Genomic DNA, 26,623 nt, shown 5'->3' with positions numbered 1-26,623 from the left:
GCAAAGATGTCACCTTGAAGACTAAGATGTGCCTGACCCAAGCCATGGTATTTTCAATCGCATAATATGCATGTGAAAACTGGACAATGAATAAGGAAGACCGAAGAAGAGCTGACGCCTTTGAATTGCGGTGCTGGCGAAGAATTTTGAATATACCGTGGACTGCCAAAAGAGCGAACAAATCTGTCTTGGAAGAAGTGCGGCCAGAATGCTCCTTAGAGGGAAGGATGGCAAGACTGTGTCTTACATACTTTGGACTTACTGTCAGGAGGGATCAGTCCCTGGAGAAGGACATCATGCTCGGCAGAGTACAGGGTCAGCGGAAAAGAGGAAGACTCTCAACGAGGGGGATTGACACAGTGGCTGCAACAATGAGCTCAAGCGTAACAACGGATGGCGCAGGACCGGGCAGCGTTCCGTTCTGTTGTGCATAGGGTCGCTATGAGTCGGAACGGAATCGATGGCCCCTAACAACAACAACGTGTTAGAGGGGTGATTACTGCTCTTCTGAAAACGACTCAAAATGGCCCATTTCCTTGGTGCATCACAATTTCAGTATATTTTTAATTACAAAGCCAACCCATGCTCTTTGGAAAAATGCAGTGACAGAAGTGCATCCTGGGAAAAGCGAAGGTCCCCCCATTGAAGACCCTTGGCCGTCCCCCCAGTGGTAATATTCTGCAAGCTACAGAGCAACGTCCCCATTAGGGTACTCACGTGACCTACTCGTTTTATCCAGACCTCCCCAGGTTTACTTTGCTCACTCTTGTGTGGGTGTATTTAATTCTGTGCAATTTTATCACCTGTGTGGGTTCACGTATTCTCCACTACACTCAAGAAGATACAGAACAGTTTCTCACCACAGTTCCGTTGCATTTTAAATAAGGTAATGTACCATTTTCAGTAAATCCGTTTCTCAGTGTAAGACAACCTGTAACGTGGCTCCAAAAGGCCACTTTTAATCCCTGCAGCAACACCCTCCCACAGAAAATACAAAATCCAAAAGTAAATAAATAAATAAAGTGAGCCATAAATGAAAGCCTCCATGTAATTTAAAATTTTCTAGTAACTACATTAAAAAGGTAAAAGGAGGTAAATTTAATTTTATCAATATATTTCATATAATCCAATATATTCAAAATATTATCATTTCAACATATAATCAGTATCAAAATCATAAATGAGGTATTTTACTTTTTTTATACTGAATCTTTGAATCAGTTGTATATTTTACACTTAGAGGCCCATGGCCGTCGAGTCGATTCTGACTCACAGCAACCGAATAAGGACAGAGTAGAACTGCCTCATGGGGTTTTGAAGTTGTAATCTTTACAGAAGCAGACTGCCATATCTGTCTTCTGTGAAATGGCTGGTGGGTTCAAACTGCCAACCTTTTGGATAGCAGCCAAGCGCTTCACCACTGCGCTACCAGGGCTCCTTCAATCTTCCTTACTTATTATCCAGCTTTAGCATCCCTCTGAGGCAAATGAAAATACAACAGCTTGGGTCATATGCACCTTAGTTCTTAAAGTGACCTCTTCGCTTTTTAACATTTTAAAGAGGCCTTTTACAGCAGATTTGCCCAATACAATACGTCACTTGGTTTCTTGACTGCCGCTTCCCTGGGCGTTGACTGTGGATCTGAGCAAAATGAAATCCTTGACAACTTCAATATTTTCTCTGTTTATCATGATGTTGCTTTTGGTTCATTTGTGAGGAGTTCTGTTTTCTTTATGTTGAGATGTAATCCATCCTGAAGGCTGTAGTCTTTGATCTTCATCAGTAAGTGCCTCAAGCCCTCTTCACTTTCAGCAAGCAAGGTTATGTCATCTGTATATTGCAGATTGTTAATGAGTCTTCTTTCAATCTAATGCCACGTTCTTCTTCATGGAGTCCAGCTTCTCGGATTACTTGCTCAGCATACAGATTGAATAAATATGGTGAAAGGATACAACCCTGACACACAACTTTCCTGATTTTGAACCACACAGTATCCCCTTGTTCTGTTCAAATGACAGCCTCTTGGTCTTTGTATACATTCCATATGAGCACAAGTTAAGTGTTCTGGAATTCCCATTCTTCCCAATGTTATCCATGATTTGTTATGAGCCACACAGGCGAATGCCTTTGCATAGTCAATAAAACACAGGTAAACATCCTTCTGGTGTTCTCTGCCTTTAGCCAGGCTCCATCTGACATCAGCAATGATATCCCTGGTTCCACGGCCTCTTCTGAATCCGGTTTGAATTTCTGATGAACAGCAGCAGAACGTTGTCTGATATAATACTGGAAGAGGAACACATCTGGTTGGAAGACACTCAAAAGAAGACTGGGGAAGAGCTGCCTCCTCAAAGTATCAAAAAAAAAAAAAAAAAAAGTCCGCCACCCTCAAGTCCATTCTGATTTATAGCAACAGTCTAGGACAGAGTAGAACTGCCCCATGGGGTTTCCAAGGAGCAGCTGGTCAGCAGCTGAGCTCTCAACCACCGTGCCACCAGGGCTGGGGCCTCAATGTATGGTCGACCTCAATGATGTAAAGGGAGTAAAGCTTCGGGACCTTCATTTGCGGACTTGGTACGACTCAAGATGCGAAGAAACAGCTGCAAACATCCATTAGTGATCAGAAGGTGGAATGCAGACATATGTGGTTGAATCTAGGAAAACTGAAGTCGTCAAAATTAAATGAAATGCAAAAAGATCGCTGTCCTAGGCATTAAAAAACCCCACTGCGGTTGAGTGGATTCCGACTCAGCGATCCTAGGCATCAGAGAGCGGAAATGGACTGGTACTGGCTATTTCGAATCAATCCTACGGTCCTGTGGTCTATGCTTATAGTAGCCCTATGGCCACCATAATGGGTATCGCAGCCACATGGCTACCTGACAGTCACGACCCTTGGCATGAGGATTCCAGGTTCCCAGTGGAAACCCCTGGCCTGGGCCAGGCGCCAGCGCGGCCTCTGTCGTTTCACGATCTCGGCTGCAGAGTACAGAGACCCTGGGGCGCGGCCCGCGAGACGGAAGAGGCCTGCGGGGCGGGGCCGCGGGAGGGGCGGGGCCTGCAGGGGCGGGGCTTGCAGGGCCGGTCCGAAGGGGACATGCGCAGGCCGGGAGGGGCGGGGCGCGAGAGACGGCGCCCTGCGGGGCAAGTCACTCGGGAGGCGGGGCCTACCGGGCGGGTCCCGCGGGAGGCCGGCGCAGGCCGGGATGGGGCGGGTCCGGGGGCGGGTCCTGCGGGGGACGGCGATCCACCTGCGCGCAGCGAGCCGGCGTCGCGGCCCCGCCCACCGAGCCGCCCGCGCTCGATTGCTCCTGTCTGGCGGCGGCAGCATGGCGGCGGGGGCGCCCGAGGCGGCAGCCGCCGTGGTGGAGGTTGGCTCGGCCAGGCAGTTTGAGGAGCTCCTGCCCGCCAAAGCCAAGTAAGCGGGGCGGCGAGCGGCGGAAGTTAGGAGCCGTGGCGGAGGCCGTTCGCGAGGCCCGGCCCCACTGGAAGGCCTGGCCGGCTCCCTCCCGCCGTTCGGTCGCGGCCTCGGTGGACCGCCCGGCCCGCGGACGCCCCATAGTCCTCATTTGGGATTCAGAGCCGGACGGCCCAGAGTCTGGCTTGCTTTGCCTGGGAGAGTCAGCAGTGCGGAGGCCGCCCCTCGCCCGGCCGCTGAAGTGCGGCTCCGGGGGCGCGGCCCGGCCCAATTGGCGGCCCGGGCCCGTGGACCCGACTCTCCAGCCTCGGGCCTGGCCATTCTGGGGTCACGGACGCGGTGACTCAGCTTAGCAGTCTGGGCGGGGCCGGAGACTTGGGTGGGTCCTGGAGAGCAGGGGGCGCTGAGATCCGGGTTGGGCCTGGAGCAGGGGGCTCTGAGACCCGGGCTGGGCCTGGAGGGCAGGGGGCTCTTGAGACCCGGGCTGGGCCTGGAGGGCAGGGGGCTCTGAGACCCGGGCTGGGCCTGGAGGGCAGGGGCCTCTGAGACCCGGGCTGGGCCTGGAGGGCAGGGGCCTCTGAGACCCGGGCTGGGCCTGGAGGGCAGGGGCCTCTGAGACCCGGGCTGGGCCTGGAGGGCAGGGGGTCTGAGACCCGCGCTGGGCCTTGCGGGGCGAGGGGTTATGAGACCTGGGCCGGGCCTGGAGGGCGGGGTCCTAGAGACCTGGTCTGAGCCTGGAGGCGGGGGGGGGGGGGCGCGCGGAGACCCCAGCTGGGCCTGCAGGGCAGTGGGCCATGAGATCCGGGCTGGGCCTGGAGGGCAGGGGCTCGGAGACTCGCGCTGGGCCTTGCGGGGCGAGGGGTTATGAGACCTGGGCCGGGCCTGGAGGGCGGGGGACGCTGAGACCCGGACAGGGCATGAAAGGTGGGGGATGCAGAGACCCCCCGCTGGCCCTGGGTAGGGGGTGGGGGCGGATGGGGAGGGCGGGGGTCGGAGACCTCAGCTGGGCCTGGAGAGCGGGGAATGCGTCAGTGGGGACCCCAAGCCCATGGGTCCGACCTCTCTGTGCAGACTGTAATCGGACAGGTCGCACTTGTCTGTACTGTCTCTTAGCGTCACTTTGTAGAACGTACCTGTCACCAGGAAAAGCAACCAATCAAGCCGTACCAGGGTTAGGCAGTTCTGTCTTCATTTTAAAATTATATTTTAAAGTTTGTTGGTACTCAGGTTGCCATAGGCAGGGATTTCCTGTTTCATGAATCAGTGTAGTCCGAGTTGGCTCAGGTTGGCCCACGTGCTTCTTGCCCTTGAGAAGACTACAAAGGGATGCCCTGAAAACGTTTTTGGATAAATGGAAGCTCTGAACTATATGCATGCTTGCAGGTAGATGCTTGCAGGGGTGAATGCTTACAAGTAAATGCTTACAGGAATGCCGATGAGCGCTCCTTAGTAACAGTGCCACCTCAGCTCTAGAGCCCTGGAAGGACTGAGTTCAGATGGAAGCTCTAGTGTCAGATTGCGTGGGACCAGATTCCCAACGTGGCCAGTTACCAGGCATTATGGGACCGCTGGGCCAGTTTCATAAGCAAGCGTCAGTTTCCTAAGCGGTAGAATGGTTTAGAGTAGTACCTACCTCCTAGGGTTGTGTGAGGATTAAACAAGACTATGACTGTAAAATACCTAGCTCGTTGTCTGGCATGCTGAAAGCACGTGGAGATGTTGACTGTTACTGTTTTCAGTATGGAGCGGAGTGCCTGCATGGAGTTCACAGGCCATAAATGCTTAATTGATCTAAATTCAGTAGAAGTTTGTCACTGAATTTGAATTAGAAGCGGGTAGTACTTTGTGATTTTTTCAATGGAGAGTGCAGATGAGATGGGGGCTTGCCTTTGTTGAAGATGGGGAGAAGTGACAGATAACTCTTCTGGCTGGCCATGCTTTATGGAGGCAATGAAGTCAAAGTGCTAATTAAAACAGCTCTTTTGGCATTTCAGGCTTACCTGGGAAATTGTTAAACGAGGGGAAATGAGGTTTACTCATTGATGAGCACTGGACTCTGGTTCATCCTGCACTTTTCCACACAGATCTGAAGGCAGCAAAATTACGGAGGACATGAGAGGTGGCCTCTGGAAGCAAGTACAGCTTGTGTGGACCTGCCCTTGATAAACGTTTTCAATTTACCGTCACCTGACTTTGGTTTTTTTGTGTGTTTTACGTTTTTGTTTTTATGCTTCATGTTGTAAACAATCTTTAAAATACCACAAGGGGTAAAGGCTTAAATGTAAATACCAGTTAGATGTATTCTTGCTACTGGTCTGTACTTGAAATGACCCAAAAACCCTCACACCCTTTCTGTAGTAATTAACGTAAAAAGGCACGTGGGACAGAGGATCTGGCATCTGGGGAAGGAACAATCTCTGCCTCTTGTGAAAACGTCAGCATTCAGAACATGAGGTAGTAAGTAGCCCTGGTGGAGAAGTGGTTAACAGCTACAGCTGCTAACCAAAAGGTTGGCCTTTTGAATCCGCCAGCCACTTCTTGGAAACTGTGGGGCAGTTCTCTGCCCTATAAGGTCGCTATGAGTCAGAGTCGACTTGAAGGCAACAGGTTTGGTTTGTGTTAATGTAATCATTTAAAATCTTTCCACATCATCCCTTCTCAGTTTTAAAATTTGGTATGAATTGAAATTTTTTTTTTTTTTTGCTTAAGCTATCTAATTAGATTTTATAAGTTGCTGAAACCTCAGTTGGCCTACACAGTAGGGCTATTAATACCCATTTACAGAATAATTAAGAGGTTGTGCCCATGTGTAAAACACCTAACAGAGTTTAATATATGGTGGTGTTTAATAAATGGTGGTGGTTGTTAGGTGCTGTCAAGTCTGTTCCGACTCATAGTGACCCTCTGTACAACAGAAGGGAACACTGCCCAGTCCTGTGCCATGCTTGCTGTTGTTGTTACGCCCCAGCCCATTGTTGCAGCCACTGTGTCAATCCATCTTATTTTTCTCTGGCCTTCTACCAGAATGGTTCTCAAGAGCATTCTGGCTGTACTTCTTCCAAGACAGATTTGTTCATTCTTTTGGCAGTCCGTGGTATTTTCAGTATTTTTCGCCAACACCACAACTCAAAGGCGTCAGTTCTCCTTCAATCTTCCTTATTCGTGGTTCAGCTTTCATATACATAAGAGGCGATTGAAAATACCTTGGATTGGGTCAGGTGCTCCTTAGCCTTCAAGGTGACCATGTTTGCTTTTTAACACTTGAAAGAGGTTTTTTGCAGCAGATTTGCCTAGTGCAATGCGTCTTTTGACTCCTGCTTCCGTGGGTATTGATTGTGGATCCAAGTAAAATGAAATCCTTCACAACTTCAAACATTTCTCTCTTTATCATGGTGTGCAGATTTTTGTTTTCTTTATGTTGAGGTGTAATCCGTACTGAAGGCTGTGGTCTTTGAGCTTGTGTTATCTGTTGTTGTTGTGTGCCGCCTAGTCGATTATGACTCATAGTGACCCCATGTGACAGAGTAGAACTGCTTCATAGGGTTTCCTAGGCTGTCATCTTTAGGGGAGCAGATTGCCAGGTCTTTTTCCCTTGGAGCTGCTGGTAGGTTAGATATGTTGGCCTTTCGGTTAGCAGCAGAGTGCCTAACCATTGTACCATCAGGGCTCCTTGTGTTATCTGTAGGGTCAAAACACTTGTAATAATAATAGAGAAAAAACTCCTTATTGAGCACTAATGGTTTTACTGACAAAGAGCTGAGATTTCACCACTGTCTAAAATTACCTTGGCCAGGATTTAAACCTGGACTTTCTCTAAATATTTTCCTCCAACAGTGCACTGTGCGATAATGGAAGGGACACTGTTACAGATAATCGAAAAGAGGATGACATCATTTGTCTTTCTTTTGGGTATATGTCCTTATACTGTGCCTTAGGTACTTAGTGGTCTGACGGAAGTTTAGTGTCCATGAGAACATTGAAAATAGCCATCAGCATTAATATAGTACTTTAACGTTTCTGAAGTGCTTTTATGTTTTTGTTTGATCTTCTCAGCATCCCAAGGTGTTAGGTGTTGCTGTATTACAGATGTGGAAGTTTAGAGCACTTAAACTATGGTACTTTTTCTGAGTCTTGTTAGTAGTGATGAAACTGAAACTTGAATTCAAGTTTTATGTATCCTTTTTTATTTTTGCATAGCTGACTCATACTGTTATAAAGTTTGGAAGCCTGTTGTAATTTCTTAAATGTAATTATACTGTGAACATTTTCCCATGTCATTATTCTTTGAAAACATGATTTTCATAATATTGTTATGAGCCCTGGTGGCACAGTGGTTAAAGCACTTGGCTGCTAACAAATGTTGGCAGTTCGAACCCACTAGCCACTCGTTTGGAGAAAGGTGTGTCAGTCAGCGTCTGTAAAGATTTGAGCCTTGGCAACCCTATGCGGCATTTCTACTCTGTCCTTCAGGGTTGCTATGAGTCAGAACCAACTCGATGAAAGTGGTTTTGGGTTTGGATAGCACTGCTACAAATTTAAAAATATATTGTTCAATGTTAGCGTTTTCCAGTTATTTGCTATGTAAAACAGTCTGAAAATACCCATAAACATAAAACCTTTGTCTCTTTAGTTACTTCACTAGGATAGATATTTGCAAGTCTGTGAAACATTTCTGGAAAGGTCCAAATTTAATTCCCACCAGCAGAGTGTGACAGCGCTTGTCTCACTTTATCTTGTTTGTCATTTAATTTAATATTATAATTTAAAAAACTCCTTTGCCAGTTTGGTGAAAAATGTTGTTTGCTAAGATGAATTTTGACAGTCGTATACAGATTGTATGCTGAGTAAATAATCCAAAAAGCCAGGCTATATGAAGAAGAACACAGCATCAGGATTGGAGGAAGACTCATTAACAACCTGTGATATGCTTTGAGCATCCTTACAGAAGTCTTTGTGTTTTCTTTCCCTCTGTCCCTTAGGCCTTGGAGTCTCCACTGGGTCCTGCATTGCTGGGGGATAAGACAGGATCCCGAGGGGGAGTTTGAGGGGCCAGGCCCAGATGTAGCGTGCATCACTTCACCCACAATTCCAGGGCCACAAACAACTACAGGGAAGATTGGGAAATGTAGTGTCGCCGCATGCCCAGGAGGAGAAGGAAGCCGGGTTTGATGAAACACCATAGCCTCTGCGGCCCACCTACTCACACTGAAGCTGCTTGCTCTGCTGGGTCAAACCATCCCCCATTGGACTGGGGGCTTCACAGTGTATCCTTTCTTGCCCCGGGGGACCTTCTTGTAGAGCCTCCACTTTCCTTGTGTGTTCCCCGGGACAGCTCTCACATTTTCATCAGGCCCATCTGTGACTCCTGTCCTCCATTTTCCTTTGTCTCTGCAAATGGTCTTGCTTCCCACCTGAAAGAGAACAAGGACTCCAAGTAACATCTTCCTCAGCCCTCCTCCCCCCACCTAAAAAACCCACCTCAATACCTTCATATTTATCTGTAGCCCCACCCATGCTTTCCCTTCTCCCCTGACTCGGGAACCTGCCCTCTGCTAGGTGAAGTGTGCTGTGCTCCCGGTTCCCTCTCCTGCCTCCGCGGAGACCTTGCGTCTCTCCCTTCTTCAGCCTCTCCCTCTCAGTTTGTACTGTCCTTTCACAAATAAACCTTCTGAAGATTTTGTCGTTTTAAAAAAAAACGGCCCTTCCTTCGATCCAGTCTTGCCCTCTGGATGGTGCTCTGTTCACAGCCAGACTCTGAAACGGTAGACTTCTCGCAGTCTCCTTCCTCATCCTCAGCTCTGTCCCTGAGGCCCTCGAGTCTGCCGTGTGCTGCTGTTCCATTGAGGCTGTGGCACTGAAGGAAATGGTGCATTAGGTCTGGATACCTGCTGACCCTTCCTGCTGCCTTGGGGGTTGCCACTCTTTTTTTTTTTTTTCAATTTTATTATGTTTTTTGGATTTAGGTGAAACAGCGTGAGTTAGTTTCCCATTCAAAAATTTATCTACAAATTGTTTTGTGACAATGGTTGAAATCCCCACAATGTGACAGCACCCCCCCACTTTCTACTCTGGGTTCCCCATGTCCATCCGTCCGGTTCTCCTGTCCCTTCCTTCTCAGCTTGCTCTTGGGCAGGTGTTGCCCGTTTGGTCTGGTATATACTTGATTGACCTAAGAAGCACGTTCCTCACCTGTGTTGGTGTCTGCTCTATAGGCCTGTCTAACCTCTGGCGGAAAGGTGGACTTCGGGAGCGGCTTCAGTTCTGAGTCAGCAGGGTGTCCAGGGGCTGTAGTCTCGGAGGTTACTCCAGTCTCCGTCAGACCAGTAAGTCTGGTCTTTTTTTGTGATTTTAATTTTCTACATTTTTCTCCCGTTCTGTCCAGAACCCTCTATTGTGATCCCTGTCACCGTGGCTGGTGGTGGTTGCCGGGCACCATCTAGTTCTAGGCTCAGGCTGGTGGAGGCTATGGTTCATGTGGTCCTTTAGTCCTTTGGGCTAATATTTTTCTTGCGTCTTTGGTTTTCTTCCTTCTTCTTTGCTCTGGACAGGTGTTTGGGACTAGTAAGTGTGTCTTAGATGAGTGTTGATGGGCACCTCGGTTGTTTCCGTCCTTTTGCCTATGGGAGTAATGCAGCGAACATGGGCGTACATGTCTATTGGTGTGATGGCTCTTATTTCTCCAGGATACATTCCTGGGGGTAGGCTGGCTGGATTGGATGGCATTTCTATCTCTAGCTTTCTAAGTATGACACTCTTCTTGGCACTCTGTCCTTTACCCTTCCTATCTCACTTGGCCCCTCTTTGGTCTACTACGTGGGTTTTTTCCTTCTCCTGTCCTAACTCAATGCTGATGAGCCTCAGGTGTCCGACCGTGGGCCTCTTTTTTTACCATCTCTGCATGGGTGAGCCTTCTCCTGAGCCTAGTGGCGGCACTGCTGACTTGCTGATTCTCAGATCTGTAGATCAAGTACAGACTCCTTTCCTGAGCTCCAGACTACCATATTAACAGCCACTGGAAAGCCTGGTGGCTTAGTGGTTAAGTGCAGTGTCTGCTAACCAAAAGGTCAGCAGTTCGAATCCACAGGCGCTCCTTGGAAACTCTGTGGGGCAGTTCTACTCTGTCCTGTAGGGTTGCTGTAGTTGGAATTGACTTGATGGCAACGGGTTTTTTTTTTTAGAATAGACTTCCTTTCTTTTCAGGTTGGCAACTTCTGTACTATGTATCTTGGCTAGTGTAACTACTAGCCATCAGCCACCAAGCCAGACATACTTGGGACTCAGCCCTAGACTTCTGTCTCGTCTGTCACCGGATCCTGTTCTACCTCTTAAATCCCCCTAATGCCTCCCCTGGGTTCCACATTCTTGGCACCTAGCTGTAGACACTTACCACTCACCCATATTATTTTACCGGGCTTTACAGTTTGTAGACCTGGTGGCGCAGTGGTTAAGTGTTTGCCTGCTAACCAAAAGTTTGGCAGTTCGAATCCACCAGCCACTTCTTGGAAACTCTATGGTATAGTTCTGCTCTGTTTTATAGTGTCGCTGTGAGTCGGAATCAACTCAATGGCAACAGGTTTTTTATTATTTTTTTTCCTTTCCTTGCCCACATGTTGGTTGTTCTTGGTGCTTCCGTCATGTAATTAATTCATACGTGTGTGCGTGTGTGCATATGTATGTATACATACACATACACACATACATGGTTTTTACATGTTTTACTCATGAGTTTTTTGGGGAGGAGAAGGTTATATTTGAATTTAGAATTCTATAAAACTGAAGGATTTTCAGTTGAATATAAGAACAGACATAAAAATACCTTTGCCAAGAGAATTTTATATGAAAATAGTTAAGATCGATGTACCTTGAGATTCCTAAGAATTTAGTAAGCTGTTTATTAGTCTGTTCTTTTTATCTGTGCATATAGTCACTTTTTAGAAAGTGTTTTGAAGCATAGTGTATATTATAAGAAAGTATAAAAGGATGTCTTTGGAAGAGTAGTTCCATTTTTTCCTTTTTTTCTGCTGGCCCTTCATGTTTAATACTTGTGCCTCCTGTGGCCACGACTCTGCCCCTTCATCCACATACCATGTATACAGTAAATGCTAACAGTAGTACGAATGTATGGGCGCCTTTTTCCACAAGCTTTGTGCCTCTGATGTGGACGCTTAGTTTCCACTGTCACCAAGGATCTGAAGATACAGCTGATTTATATGGTTGTTAGTTGAAAGGGATGGATTCGGAACCATATCATGTGGGATAGATCTGGATTCAAGGAATATCATTAACCTGAAAATTTATTCAGCAGATTCCCATGACCCTACAGATTGCCCTTATATTTCAGTCTATGTTTAGTGTTGTGTGAAATGTATGAAACAGTTTAGACAGTTCTTTGAAAGGTTTAGTTTCGGTAATAGAATTTAATCTGTCAGTATTAGCTTATTTCCAAAGATAATGTCATTTAAAAGCGCATCTTATTGGTTGCAGGTCCCTCCTTGTGGTGCATTTCTGGGCACCATGGGCTCCGCAGTGTACCCAGATGAACGAGGTGATGGTGGAGTTGGCCAAAGAGCACCCTCAGGTCTCCTTCGTGAAGGTACTGCCCTTCTGTGTCATGTCTTCTATGAATTTGATTCTGATTTGAGGCTCAGACTAGATTCTGTGAAGTGGTTTGGAGCTCAAATGTTTATAATCGGTGTTGGGGTCTATTATTCTTGCAGTGGGTTCTTAAAAATCTTAAAATAGTCTTCATTTCTCAAGTACTGAGTGGTGTAAAAATCACCACGCTTTCTCTACCACTTACTTGGGTGGGAGGACGTAACCAGCAAGCATCAGGCTAGCAGGGGTGGAAATGTGTGAGCAAAGCAGACTGTAGGTAGTTCCTTGTGGGTGATTAGGTTTTTTTTTTTTTTTTTAAATTTTTATTAAGCTTCAAGTGAACATTTACCATTCCAATCAGTCTGTCACATGTAGGTTTACATACATCTTACTCCCTTCTCCCACTTGCTCTCCCCCTATTGAGTCAGCCCTTACAGTCTCTCGTTTCGTGCCAATTTTACCTTCTTCCATCTCTCTCTATCTTCCCATCCCCCCTCCAGTCAAGAGTTGCCAACACACTCTCCCGTGTCCACCTGATTTAATTAGCTCGCTCTTCATCAGTATCTCTCTCCCCCTCACTGACCAGTCCTTTTCATGCCTGATGATTTGTCTTCAGGGTTGGTTCCTGTCCTGTGCCATCAGAAGTTCTGGGGAGCATTGTCTCTGGGATTCCTCTAGTCGCAATCATACCATTAGGTGTGGTCTTTTAATGAGAATTTGGGGTCTGTATCCCATTGGTCTCCTGCTCCCTCAGGAGTTGTCTCTTGTGCTCCCTGACAGGGCAGACATCGATTGTGGCCGGGCACCAACTTGTTCTTCTGGTCTCAGGATATTGTAGGTCTCTGGTTCAAGTGGCCCTTTCTGTCTCTTGGGTTCTTAGTTGTCGTGTGACCTTGGTGTTCTTCCTTTGCCTTTGCTCCCGGTGGGTTGAGACCAATTAATGTATTTTAGATGGCTGCTTGTTGGCATTTAGGACCCCAGGTGCCACAATTCAAAGTGGGATGCAGAGTGTTTTCATAATAGAATTGTTTTGCCCATTGATTTAGAAGTCCTCTCAAACCAAGTTCCCCAGACCCCAGCCCCTGCTTCGCTATCCTTTGAAGCTTTCATTTTATCTCGGAAACCTCTTTACTTTTAATCCTGTCCAATTAGGCTGACCTTCCTTGTTTTGAGTGTTGTCTTTCCCTTCACCCAAAGCAGTTCCCATCTACAGATTGATCAATAAAAAGCCCTCTCCCTCCCTCCCTCCCTCCCTCCCTCCCCCCTTTGTAACCACAAAAGTATGTGTTCTTTTCCGTTTTTTCTATTCCTCAAGATCTTATAATAGTGGTCTTATACAATATTTGTCCTTTTGCAACTGACTCATTTCGCTCAGCATAATGCCTTCCAGATTCCTCCATGTTATGAAATGTTTCAGAGATTCGTCACTGTTCTTTATCGATGCGTAGTATTCCATTGTGTGAATATACCACAATTTATTTACCCATTCGTCCGTTGATGGACATCTTGGTTGCTTCCAGCTTTTTGCTATTGTAAACAGAGCTGCAATAAACATGGGTGTGCATATATCTGTTTGTGTGAAGGGTCTTGTATTTTTAGGGTATATTCCGAGGAGTGGGATTTCTGGTTTGTATGGTAGTTCTATTTCTAACTGTTTAAGATAACGCCAGATGGATTTCCACAGTGGTTGTACCATTTTACAATCCCACCAGCAGTGTATGAGAGTTCCAGTCTCTCCGCAGCCTCTCCAACATTTATTATTTTGTGATTTTTGAATTAATGCCAGTCTAGTTGGTGTCAGATGGAATCTCATCGTAGTTTTAATTTGCATTTCTCTAATGACTAATGATCGAGAGCATTTTCTCATGTATCTGTTGGCTGCCTGAATATCTTCTTTAGTGAAATGTGTGTTCATATCCTTTGCCCACTTCTTGATTGGGTTGTTTGTCTTTTTGTGGTTGAGTTTTGACAGAATCATGTAGATTTTAGAGATCAGGCGCTGGTCTGAGATGTCATAGCTGAATATTCTTTCCCAGTCTGTAGGTGGTCTTTTTACTCTTTTGGTGAAGTCTTTAGATGAGCATAGGTGTTTGATTTTTAGGAGCTCCCAGTTATTGGGTTTCTCTTCATCATTTTTTTTTTTTTTTTTTTTTAAATTTTTATTAAGCTTCAAGTGAACATTTACCATTCCAATCAGTCTGTCACATGTAGGTTTACATACATCTTACTCCCTTCTCCCACTTGCTCTCCCCCTATTGAGTCAGCCCTTACAGTCTCTCGTTTCGTGCCAATTTTACCTTCTTCCATCTCTCTCTATCTTCCCATCCCCCCTCCAGTCAAGAGTTGCCAACACACTCTCCCGTGTCCACCTGATTTAATTAGCTCGCTCTTCATCAGTATCTCTCTCCCCCCCACTGACCAGTCCTTTTCATGCCTGATGATTTGTCTTCGGGGTTGGTTCCTGTCCTGTGCCATCAGAAGTTCTGGGGAGCATTGTCTCTGGGATTCCTCTAGTCGCAATCATACCATTAGGTGTGGTCTTTTAATGAGAATTTGGGGTCTGTATCCCATTGGTCTCCTGCTCCCTCAGGAGTTGTCTCTTGTGCTCCCTGACAGGGCAGACATCGATTGTGGCCGGGCACCAACTTGTTCTTCTGGTCTCAGGATATTGTAGGTCTCTGGTTCAAGTGGCCCTTTCTGTCTCTTGGGTTCTTAGTTGTCGTGTGACCTTGGTGTTCTTCCTTTGCCTTTGCTCCCGGTGGGTTGAGACCAATTAATGTATTTTAGATGGCTGCTTGTTGGCATTTAGGACCCCAGGTGCCACAATTCAAAGTGGGATGCAGAGTGTTTTCATAATAGAATTATTTTGCCCATTGATTTAGAAGTCCTCTCAAACCAAGTTCCCCAGACCCCAGCCCCTGCTTCGCTATCCTTTGAAGCTTTCATTTTATCTCGGAAACCTCTTTACTTTTAATCCTGTCCAATTAGGCTGACCTTCCTTGTTTTGAGTGTTGTCTTTCCCTTCACCCAAAGCAGTTCCCATCTACAGATTGATCAATAAAAAGCCCTCTCCCTCCCTCCCTCCCTCCCTCCCCCCTTTGTAACCACAAAAGTATGTGTTCTTTTCCATTTTTTCTATTCCTCAAGATCTTATAATAGTGGTCTTATACAATATTTGTCCTTTTGCAACTGACTCATTTCGCTCAGCATAATGCCTTCCAGATTCCTCCATGTTATGAAATGTTTCAGAGATTCGTCACTGTTCTTTATCGATGCGTAGTATTCCATTGTGTGAATATACCACAATTTATTTACCCATTCGTCCGTTGATGGACATCTTGGTTGCTTCCAGCTTTTTGCTATTGTAAACAGAGCTGCAATAAACATGGGTGTGCATATATCTGTTTGTGTGAAGGGTCTTGTATTTTTAGGGTATATTCCGAGGAGTGGGATTTCTGGTTTGTATGGTAGTTCTATTTCTAACTGTTTAAGATAACGCCAGATGGATTTCCACAGTGGTTGTACCATTTTACAATCCCACCAGCAGTGTATGAGAGTTCCAGTCTCTCCGCAGCCTCTCCAACATTTATTATTTTGTGATTTTTGAATTAATGCCAGTCTAGTTGGTGTCAGATGGAATCTCATCGTAGTTTTAATTTGCATTTCTCTAATGACTAATGATCGAGAGCATTTTCTCATGTATCTGTTGGCTGCCTGAATATCTTCTTTAGTGAAATGTGTGTTCATATCCTTTGCCCACTTCTTGATTGGGTTGTTTGTCTTTTTGTGGTTGAGTTTTGACAGAATCATGTAGATTTTAGAGATCAGGCGCTGGTCTGAGATGTCATAGCTGAATATTCTTTCCCAGTCTGTAGGTGGTCTTTTTACTCTTTTGGTGAAGTCTTTAGATGAGCATAGGTGTTTGATTTTTAGGAGCTCCCAGTTATCGGGTTTCTCTTCATCATTTTTGGTAATGTTTTGTATTCTGTTTATGCCCTGTATTAGGGCTCCTAGGGTAGATCCTATTTTTTCTTCCAAGATTTTTATCGTTTTAGTCTTTATGTTTAGGTCTTTGATCCACTTGGAGTTAGTTTTTGTGCATGGTGTGAGGTATGGGTCCTGTTTCATTCTTTTGCAAATGGATATCCAGGTATGCCAGCACCATTTGTTAAAAAGACTATTATTTCCCCAATTGACTGACACTGGTCCTTTGTCAAATATCAGCTGCTCATACGTGGATGGATTTATATCTGGATTCTCAATTCTGTTCCATTGGTCTATGTGCCTGTTGTTGTACCAGTACCAGGCTGTTTTGACTACTGTAGCTATATAATAGGTTCTGAAATCAGGTAGGGTGAGGCCTCCCACTTTCTTCTTCTTTTTCAGTAATGTTTTGCTTATCCGGGGATTCTTTCCTTTCCATATGAAGTTAGTGATTTGTTTCTCTATTCCCTTAAAGTATGACATTGGTATTTGGATTGGAAGTGCGTTGTATGTATAAATGGCTTTTGGTAGAACAGACATTTTTACTATGTTGAGTCTTCCTATCCATGAGCAGGGTATGTTTTTCCATTTAAGCGTGTCCTTTTGAATTTCTTGTAGCAGAGTTTTATAGTTTTCTTTGTATAGGTCTTTTACTTCCTTGGTAAGATTTATTCCTAAGTATTTTATCTTCTTGGGGGCTACTGTGAATGGTATTGATTTGGTTATTTCCTCTTCGGTGTTCTTTTTGTTGGTGTAGAGGAATCCAAGTGATTTTTGTATGTTTATTTTATATCCTGAGACTCTTCCAAACTCTTCTATTAGTTTCAGTAGTTTTCTGGAGGATTTCTTAGGGTTTTCCATGTATACGATCATGTCATCTGCAAATAGTGATAGCTTTACTTCCTCCTTACCAATCTGAATACCCTTTATTTCTTTGTCTAGCCTAATTGCCCTGGCTAGGACTTCAAGTACGATGTTGAATAAGAGCGGTGATAAAGGGCATCCTTGTCTGGTTCCCGTTCTCAAGGGAAATGCTTTCAGGTTCTCTCCATTTAGAGTGATATTGGCTGTTGGCTTTGCATATATGCCCTTTATTATGTTGAGGAATTTTCCTTCAATTCCTATTTTGGTGAGAGTTTTTATCATAAATGGGTGTTGGACTTTGTCAAATGCCTTTTCTGCATCAATTGATAAGATCATGTGGTTTTTGTCTTTTGTTTTATTTATGTGATGGATTACATTAATGGTTTTTCTGATATTAAACCAGCCTTGCATACCTGGTATAAATCCCACTTGATCAGGGTGAATTATTTTTTTGATGTGTTGTTGGATTCTATTGGCTAGAATTTTATTAAGGATTTTTGCATCTATGTTCATGAGGGATATAGGTCTAAAATTTTCTTTTTTTGTAATGTCTTTACCTGGTTTTGGTATCAGGGAGATGGTGGCTTCATAGAATGAGTTGGGTAGTATTCCGTCTTTTTCTATACTTTGAAATACCTTCAATAGTAATGGTGTTAAGTCTTCTCTGAAGGTTTGGTAGAACTCTGCAGTGAAGCCATCTGGGCCAGGACTTTTTTTTGTTGGGAGTTTTTTGATTACCATTTCAATCTCTTTTTTTGTTATGGGTCTATTTAGTTGTTCTACTTCTGTATGTGTTAGTTTAGGTAAGTAGTGTTGTTCCAAGAATTTATCCATTTCTTCTAGGTTTTCAAATTTGTTAGAGTACAATTTTATGTAGTAATCTGATATGATTCTTTTGATTTCATTTGGTTCTGTTGTGATGTGGTCCTTCTCGTTTCTTATTCGGGTTATTTGTTTCCTTTCCTGTTTTTCTTTAGTCAGTCTAGCCAATGGTTTATCAATTTTGTTAATTTTTTCAAAGAACCAGCTTTTGGCTTTGTTAATTCTTTCAATTGTTTTTCTGTTCTCTAATTCATTTAGTTCAGCTCTAATTTTTATTATTTGTTTTCTTCGGGTGCCTGATGGATTCTTTTGTTGCTCACTTTCTATTTGCTCAAGTTGTCGGGACAGTTCTCTGATTTTGTCTCTTTCTTCTTTTTGTATGTGTGCATTTATCGATATAAATTGGCCTCTGAGCACTGCTTTTGCTGTGTCCCAGAGGTTTTGATAGGAAGTATTTTCATTCTCGTTGTTTTCTAAGAATTTCCTTATTCCCTCCTTGATGTCTTCTATAACCCAGTCTTTTTTCAGGAGGGTATTGTTCATTTTCCAAGTATTTGATTTCTTTTCCCTAGTTTTTCTGTTATTGATTTCTAGCTTCATTGCCTTGTGGTCTGAGAAGATGCTTTGTAATATTTCGATGTTTTGGATTCTGCAAAGATTTGTTTTATGCCCTAATATGTGGTCTATTCTAGAGAATGTTCCATGTGCGCTAGAAAAAAAAGTATATTTTGCAGCAGTTGGGTGGAGAGTTCTGTATAAGTCAATGAGGTCAAGTTGGTTGATTGTTGTAAGTAGGTCTTCCGTGTCTCTATTGAGCTTCTTACTGGATGTCCTGTCCTTCTCCGAAAGTGGTGTGTTGAAGTCTCCTACTATATATGTGGAGGTGTCTATCTCACTTTTCAATTCTGTTAAAATTTGATTTATGTATCTTGCAGCCCTGTCATTAGGTGCGTAAATATTTAATATGGTTATGTCTTCCTGATCAATTGTCCCTTTTATCATTATATAGTGTCCTTCTTTATCCTTTGTGGTGGATTTAAGTCTAAAGTCTATTTTGTCAGAAATTAATATTGCTACTCCTCTTCTTTTTTGCTTATTGTTTGCTTGATATACTTTTTTCCATCCTTTGAGTTTTAGTTTGTTTGTGTCTCTAAGTCTAAGGTGTGTCTCTTGTAGGCAGCATATAGATGGATCGTGTTTTTTTATCCAGTCCGTGACTCTCTGTCTCTTTATTGGTGCATTTAGTCCATTTACATTCAGCGTAATTATAGATAAGTAAGTTTTTAGTGCTGTCATTTTGATGCCTTTTTATGTGTGTTGTTGGCCATTTCATTTTTCCACATGCTTTTTTGTGCTGAGACGTTTTTCTTAGTAGCTTGTGAGATCCTCATTTTCATAATGTTTAACTTTGTGTTTATTGAGTCGTTACGTTTTTCTTGGCTTTTTTCTTGAGTTATGGAATTGATATTCCTTTTTGTGGTTACCTTTTTATTTACCCCTATTTTTCTAAGTAAAACCCTAACTTGTATCCTTCTATTTCGCCTTGTATCACTCTCCATCTGGCAGTTCAATGCCTCCTATATTTAGTCCCTCTTTTTGATTATTTTGATCGTTTAGCTATTGATTTCCATGATTTCCTGTTGTGTGTATTATTTTGTTTATTTATTTATTTTTTAGAATTAGTCTTAATTTGTTTGTTTTTGTGCTTTCTCTGTTTGAGTTGCGTTGATATCAGGACGTTCTGTTTTGTGACCTTGTATTGTGCTGGTACCTGATATTATTGGTCATCAGGCCAAACAATCTCCTTTAGCATTTCTTGCAGTCTTGGTTTAGTTTTTGCAAATTCTCTAAACTTGTGTTTATCTGTAAATATCTTAATTTCTCCTTCATATTTCAGAGAGAGTTTTGCTGGATATATGATCCTTGGTTGGCAGTTTTTCTCGTTTAGTGCTCTGTATATGTCGTCCCATTCCCTTCTTGCCTGCATAGTTTCTGCTGAGTAGTCTGAACTTATTCTTATTGATTCTCCCTTGAAGGAAACCTTTCTTTTCTCCCTGGCTGCTTTTAAAATTTTCTGTTTGTCTTTGGTTTTGGCAAGTTTGATGATGATATGTCTTGGTGTTTTTCTTTTTGGATCAATCTTAAATGGGGTTCGATGAGCATCTTGGATAGATATCCTTTCTTCTTTCATGATGTCAGGGAAGTTTTGTGTCAGGAGTTCTTCAACTATTTTCTCTGTGTTTTCTGTCCCCCCTCCCTGTTCTGGGACTCCAGTCACTCGCAAGTTATCCTTCTTGATAGAGTCCCACATGATTCTTAGGGTTTCTTCATTTTTTTTAATTCTTTTATCTGATTTTTTTCCAGCTATGTTGGTGTTGTTTCCCTGGTCCTCCAGAAGTCCCAGTCTACATTCTAATTGCTCGAGTCTGCTCCTCTGACTTTCTATTGCGTTGTCAAATTCTGTAATTTTATTGTTAATCTTTTGGATTTCTACATGCTGTCTCTCTATGGATTCTTGCAACTTGTTAATTTTTCCACTATGTTCTTGAATAATCTTTTTGAGTTCTTCAACAGTTTTATCAGTGTGTTCCTTGGCTTTTTCTGCATTTATCCTAATTTCATTCGTGATATCTTTAAGCATTTTGTAAATTAGTTTTTTATATTCTGTATCTGATAATTCCAGGATTGTATCTTCATTTGGGAAAGATTTTGATTCTTTTGTTTGGGGGGTTGGAGAAGCTGTCATGGTCTGTTTCTTTATGTGGTTTGATATGGACTGCTGTCTCCGAGCCATCACTGGGAAACTAGATTTTCCAAGTAGTCAGCTGGTGCGCTGGCTCCTAGTTCTGAAAACAGTCGCTGTCTGCCCGTATTTGTTCGTCCTCCGTCTCTAAGTCTGTGCTTGTTGTTCAGAGTTCATAGATTGTTATGTATGTGATCGATTCCCTTGTTTTTCCGAGTCTTTGTTGCAAGAGGGATCCGCGGGAGCGTCCACCTAGTCCGCCATCTTGGCCCCCCTCTCTGATTAGGTTTTAATATAGTTAAAATATTAACAAGACTTAACTTCATTGAAAAGCTAGGTGTGGCACAGAAACTGATTCAAGAGAGGGTGTGTATGGACTGCTAGGGACCAAGGGAATAGAAAGGAGTTGCTTCCTTGGGTTGGGTAAGTGCAGACTTACAGGAGAAACGGAGAGTCCTTCTAACCTGTTCAGAATGCAGAACAAGGAAGCCAGGGTCTCTTCTTTGCCGCCTTTGTTTTTACTCTGGATTTGCATGTGCCTGCAGCCTAGCCTCTCTCCTGAGTGGGTCACTTACTAGGAAAGTGAGGGTTGTGGCCATGTGCTAGCCACACTGATACAGCACCGTTTAGTGTTGTCATCCAGGACTTAGTACTGGTTTAGGCAACAAGGCCAAAATATGATTTGAGAATCTTGTTGTTGCTGTTAGGTGCAGCTGAGTCCATCACGAATCATAGTGACCCAATACAGAACAAAACGAAACACTGCCCTGTCCTGAGCCATCCTCACAGTCGTTGTTATGCTTGAGCCCATTGTTGCAGCCACTGTGTCAATCCGTCTTGCGGAGTGTCTTCCTCTTTTTCACTGACCCTCTACTTTACCAAGCATGATGTCCTTCTCCAGGGACTGGTCCCTCCTGATAACATGTCCAAAGTATGTGAGATAAAGTCTCACCATCCTTGCTTCTAAAGGAGCATTCTGGCTGTACTTTTCCTAAGACGGATTTATTCTTTCTTCTGGCAGTCCATGGTATATTCTATATTCTTCGCCAGCACCATAATCCAAGGTGTCAATTCACGTTCAGTTTTCCTTATTCATTGTCCAGCTTTCACATGCGTATGAGCCAATTGAAAGCACTGTGGCTTGGGTCAGGCGCACTTAGTCCTAATATCTAATCTTAGAAATGAATTATTGGAAAGGTGAGGCACACTATTCAAAAGCTGGAATCTTTTAAAAAAATCTTTAGGATGTTTAAAAAAAATGACACAAAATCAAAGCCTTATTTTTTTTTTTAATAATTTTTATTGTAAGTGAAAGTTTACAAATCAAGTCTCTCACACAAAAACTTACACCTTGCTACATACTCCCAATTACTCTCCCCCTGATGAGACAGCCCGCTCTCTCCCTCCACTCTCTCTTTTCGTGTCCATTTCGCCAGCTTCTAACCGCCTCTACCCTCTCATCTCCCCTCCAGGCAGGAGATGCCAACATAGTCTCAAGTGTTCACCTGATCCAAGAAGCTTACTCCTCACCAGCATCCCTCTCCAACCCATTGTCCAGTCCAATCCATGTCTGAAGACTCCAAAGCCTTATTTTTTTAAAAACCGGAATTTTTGAATTCAGAGTACATGCTGGCAAGCATATCCATGACTGATATTCAAAAAATGGCATAATTGTATTTTGTCTATATGCCACTTTTTATGTAAACTCTGAAAACCCAGAATTCTGATGGGTTAATTAGTTTATATAGTAGGTGATATAATTTTCAGAATCTTTTTGCATAGCTATATATCCTTTTTTTGTTTCAACTGTATTTCGCTCAGCTCAAAATCAAAACAGTGTAGACAGGGTTTATGTTGAGAAGTCTCATGCCCACGCCTTTCCTTGTTAGTCCTGTTGCCCCATGCCCATAAGTAACCACTTGCAATAATTTTGTATGACTCCTTCTGTGTTTCTTTATGCAGATAGAACTAATATGAATATAACAGTTATCTTTTTAAAATTGAAGAACCAATTTAAAATTTCAGTGAAATGTGTAATGTAATCTTAAAGTATAGCCCTAAAAGGTCCAATATAAAAAATAGAAGAGAACATTAAAACTGCATGTTTGGTCACTGATAAAAGATAATGATTACAGGTGAAATGAATGATTAAAGGTTTTCAGTCATAAGATCGATTAAGATCGTGGTAATCGTTCTCAGTCTGTTTTTATGTGTATAATGTTACTGGTTTAGGTAACACATTGTTCTTAGCTGCCATTGAAATGATTTATTTAAAGTGACTATAGAGTTACTTCTCGCATTGGCGCCATACTTGGCAGTGAGATTTTAAGTAGTTCAGGTGCTGAAGCAGCTCAGCAAGCCAAGGCTGGAAAGCCCTTGTCCTGGCAGGGGATACCTGAGCCTGGCCACGTCTGCCATGCTGTGAGTGCCGACAGGGTGGTCGGTTGTTCTTGCAGGAAGCTCACTCCATGGCTTAGTCTTTCTTTCAGGAGACATTATCAAGGGCAAAGATGATTTCCATGGGGTTTGTGAGGTAGGTAATTTAAAAGGCCACAGTTGCCAGACAGCAGTGAGAAAATGAGAAGTAAAATATTCAAGAGATGATTGGCATTTCTTAGTGAGAGAGGCGTGCGGTTCATTCTAAAACAGTTTTCTTTAGTTGATGAGAACTTTTGGAAATTTCTAGGGCACGGGACTAATGTTTTACTAGCCCGGCCTGTGTCTTGAAGTTTGATTTCTTAGTCTTTTTTTGTTTTTTAACAGCTGTGATAGTTTGGCATTTTTGACTTGTGAAGTATAGGGATTAGCCCATTTTTATGAGTTAAATTTACGAGGTCATTGTCTTACTCATCTAGAGCTGCTATAACAGAAACATCATGAGTGGATGGCTTTAACAAACAGAAATTTGTTCCCTTACAGTCTGGCGGGCTAGAAGTCTGAATTCAGGGCATCAGCTCCAGGTGAAGGCCTTCTTTCTGTGTTGGCTCTCAGGGAAGGTCCATGTCATCAGCCTTACCCAGGTGTAGGAGTTTTTCAGCGCAGGGATCCCAGGTCCAAAGGATGTGCTCTGCCCCTGGCTCTTCTTGGTTGGTGGCATGAGGTCCCTCTCCTCTCTGCTCACTTCTCTCTTCTATATCTCAAAAGGGATTGACTCAGGATACAGCCTAATCCTGTAGATTGTGTCCTGCCGCATTAACATAACTGCCTCTAATCCTGCCTCATTAACATCATAGAGGTTAGGATTTACATCACTAGTATAAAGATATCAGATGACAGAATGGAGGACAACCACCCAATACTGGGAATCATGGCCTTGCCAAGTTGACGCACATTTTAGGGGAATACGATTCAGTCTATAACAATGTTCAATCTTAGTGATGCGCTCTATACACTTTCCTTTTCTAGATATTTCACGTAATTAGGCCCGCACAGTATTTGTCCTTTTGTGATTATTTCCCTCAGCCTAACGTCTTCAGGGTCCTTACATGTGGTGTAGGCACTTTTATGTAGAGGGCCTGTCACCGTTTATGAGAGTGGGCCCTCTGTGCAGGATTGCTAGTTTTGAGCATCCTTGCCCTCTTCTGAACGCAGATCACTTCTAAATATTTGTATGTCTGCTTTCTCCTTTCAGTGTTACAGCTGCTTGTTGTGTTAGGTGCGACAAAAACATTTCCAGAGTTTTAGCCCTGCAGAGGCTTAGGACTTCAGATGGTGCAAATGTTAGTTCTTGTTTTTAGACAGTGGTTTGTTTGAAAATACCAGTTGCGGAAGTTGATTAATACAGTTTGGAATGGTGTCGGTCAGGTGTAAAAGCTAATTATCTTCAGGTTGGTCTCGAAATGCAGGAATTTTTTTTCCTTCGGTTTCAAAACTGGAATTAGAATAAGAATCAGATCAAAGAAAAGCAATCGTATTGTAGGAACAGAAACTGCCAGGACCTAACCAGAGAAATTAAACAGAAAATGATAAATTCCCAGAGGTTCAAGTGGCAGTGACCTGCATGTAGCCCTTGATGACATTCTGGAGAACAGCTTTGCTTTCTTGGGACTCCTGTCCCTTGCTCTGGAGCATCTATCTGTCACCCTTGCCTTTGTCTTACTAAGCTGTCCCCTGGGAGCTGGTTAGAGGGAGGCAGTTGTGGGCCTTCCGGCGTCAGCAGGAATTATAGAAGACCATTTGTTTCCCAAGGCCCTGGTGGCGCAGTGGTTAGACGCTTGGCTATTAACTGAAAGGTGGGCAATTTGAACCCATCCAGTGGCTCCTCGGAAGAAAGACCGGGGGATCTGCTCCTGTAAAGATTACAGCCGAGGAAACCCTGTGAAGCCGGCTACTGTGTCACGTGGGGTCACCAGGAGTCAGGATCCACTCAGGCACCTGACACTGACGTCCTTTGTGAAGCCGGCCTGCTGTGTCACATGGGGTCACCAGGAGTCAGGATCCACTCAGGCGCCTGACACTGACGTCCTTTGTGAAGCCGGCCTGCTGTGTCACGTGGGGTCACCAGGAGTCAGGATCCACTCAGGCACCTGACACCGACGTCCTTTGCTTCCCAGTGGAGTTGTCAGTAAGGGGCAGCAGGGTAGGAGAAGAGGTCAGCATGTAGGAAGTCGTTTTTATGAGCCAGGACACGGACCTGTTTTGTTCTGGTTTAAGACCAAAAAACCAAAAAGCCCGTTGCTGTTGAGTTGATTCCAACCCATAGTGACCCCATAGAACAGAGTGGACCTGCCCCATAGGGTTTCCAGGGAATGCCCGGTGGATTCAGACAGCTAGCCTTTGGTTAGCAAGCCGTATTACCTTATTTTTACTCAGTATTGCCTTTTTTGGGTTTGTATGATTTTATGCTAGAGTCTGGTGGTACCGCAGACAGGGCTTGTTACTGACAAGCCCTCACGTGTGTCAGGTACTCACTCGGGAGCTGTTGGTCAAAGAAAAAGGACGAATGGGGGCGTGAAGTGTAGGCAGGCCCGTGTACTCAGCTTTCTGCCTGTCTTTGGGCTGAGGGTGGAATGGCATGGAAGAAGATAGCACAAACGTTTCTAAAACTTTAGACAGAGTGTGTTCTAAAAGCCATCTTGGAATGCTCTGTGTTCTGCCTTGTTTTCGGTTTTGTTGGACAGTTGAGTGATGTTGACTTAAAAATTATAGAATTTTCACATAAACAGATTTTTTAAATGGAAATAATTGAAAATATTATTTCGGAAGGTGGTATAAAGAAAAAAAGTAGTGAAAGAGCACCCCGAATATATAAGACGGAAGATACAAACCAAAGGCAAATTGTCTTGCCTTCCACTGTATAGTCAGGGCCCATTCAAATAAATGTAATTGAGGTGGGTAAAGCTCTAGATGAAAGTAGCATTTCAGGCCCAGTGGAAGCTTTTAGTCTGAGAAATACAGTGTATCCACTTTAAGAACTTTTAATGATATAATTTACCAATAAAGTTTTTTTTTCCTATAGGTATAATGTGAATATAGATCTTTATTGGTTTCAAAAAGTTTATATTAGATTGCCAGCCCTGTGAGGGAGAAATATACTATATAGGCAGTCCCCTGGTTACGAACCTCCAGCTTACGTACAACCTGTAGTTACGAATCAGCCCCTGTAAAGTCTGTTATATTAGGATTTTGTGGTACGTACAGTGGTTCCTGATATCCAGCGGGCGCTACTTGGTGACGTACATCGGAACTCTAATATTATTTCTGTATTATTATGTTAAAGATGTTTTGGTGTCTCAGAAAGTGTTTCTTTGATGATTTTTATGTATAGAAAGGTAGACTGTATACTGCATGCTAAGATAAACATTTGACTAACTGATGTCATATGAACTGCACCTCACTGTTCTGACTTACGTACAAATTCGACTTAAAGACGGATTTAGGAATGACACTCATTAGTAATCTGGGAACTGCCCACGTCTTGGTTTTTCTCCAGGTGTGCTGTTCATAAAGTCCTGCGTTAATAGCTTACAGTGGTTAGGTGCTAAGTATTTAGAGATTGTAGCATTACTATGTTTCAGATTCATGTATCAGAGGTTACCTTGACACCGGTCTGCAGGAAATGATCACACAGGATGTGGTCACTTTATTTAAAACACATTTAAAAGTGTAAATAGACCCAGGAACAAGGAGCCAGCAAGGATCTGCCTAGTATCCAGTGGCCTTGCAGGAGTTAACAGTAAACTTTATCAGACATCAAT

At 43.6% G+C, this 26,623-nt stretch overlaps 1 protein-coding gene across 2 annotated transcripts in view; it reads left to right on the top strand.

Annotated features, from left to right (window-relative positions):
- Nucleotides 1-3,290: 3,290 nt before the first annotated feature.
- GLRX3 (glutaredoxin 3) overlaps nt 3,291-26,623 on the top strand; it is a 43,242-nt gene continuing 19,909 nt past the window's right edge. The window contains exons 1-2 of one of the 2 annotated variants that reach the window (XM_064269163.1): nt 3,291-3,418; nt 11,903-12,011. In XM_064269163.1, the coding sequence (XP_064125233.1) occupies nt 3,330-3,418; nt 11,903-12,011 (198 nt within the window). In that variant the 5' untranslated portion in view covers nt 3,291-3,329. Of the gene's footprint in view, nt 3,419-9,405; nt 9,742-11,902; nt 12,012-26,623 lie in introns of those variants that run through there. The other variant, XM_064269164.1, reaches the window with a different exon arrangement.

This window comes from Loxodonta africana, chromosome 16 (assembly GCF_030014295.1).
Source record: "Loxodonta africana isolate mLoxAfr1 chromosome 16, mLoxAfr1.hap2, whole genome shotgun sequence".
Classification (NCBI taxonomy): Eukaryota; Metazoa; Chordata; class Mammalia; order Proboscidea; family Elephantidae; genus Loxodonta; species Loxodonta africana.
This window is presented reverse-complemented; position numbering and strand designations above follow the sequence as displayed.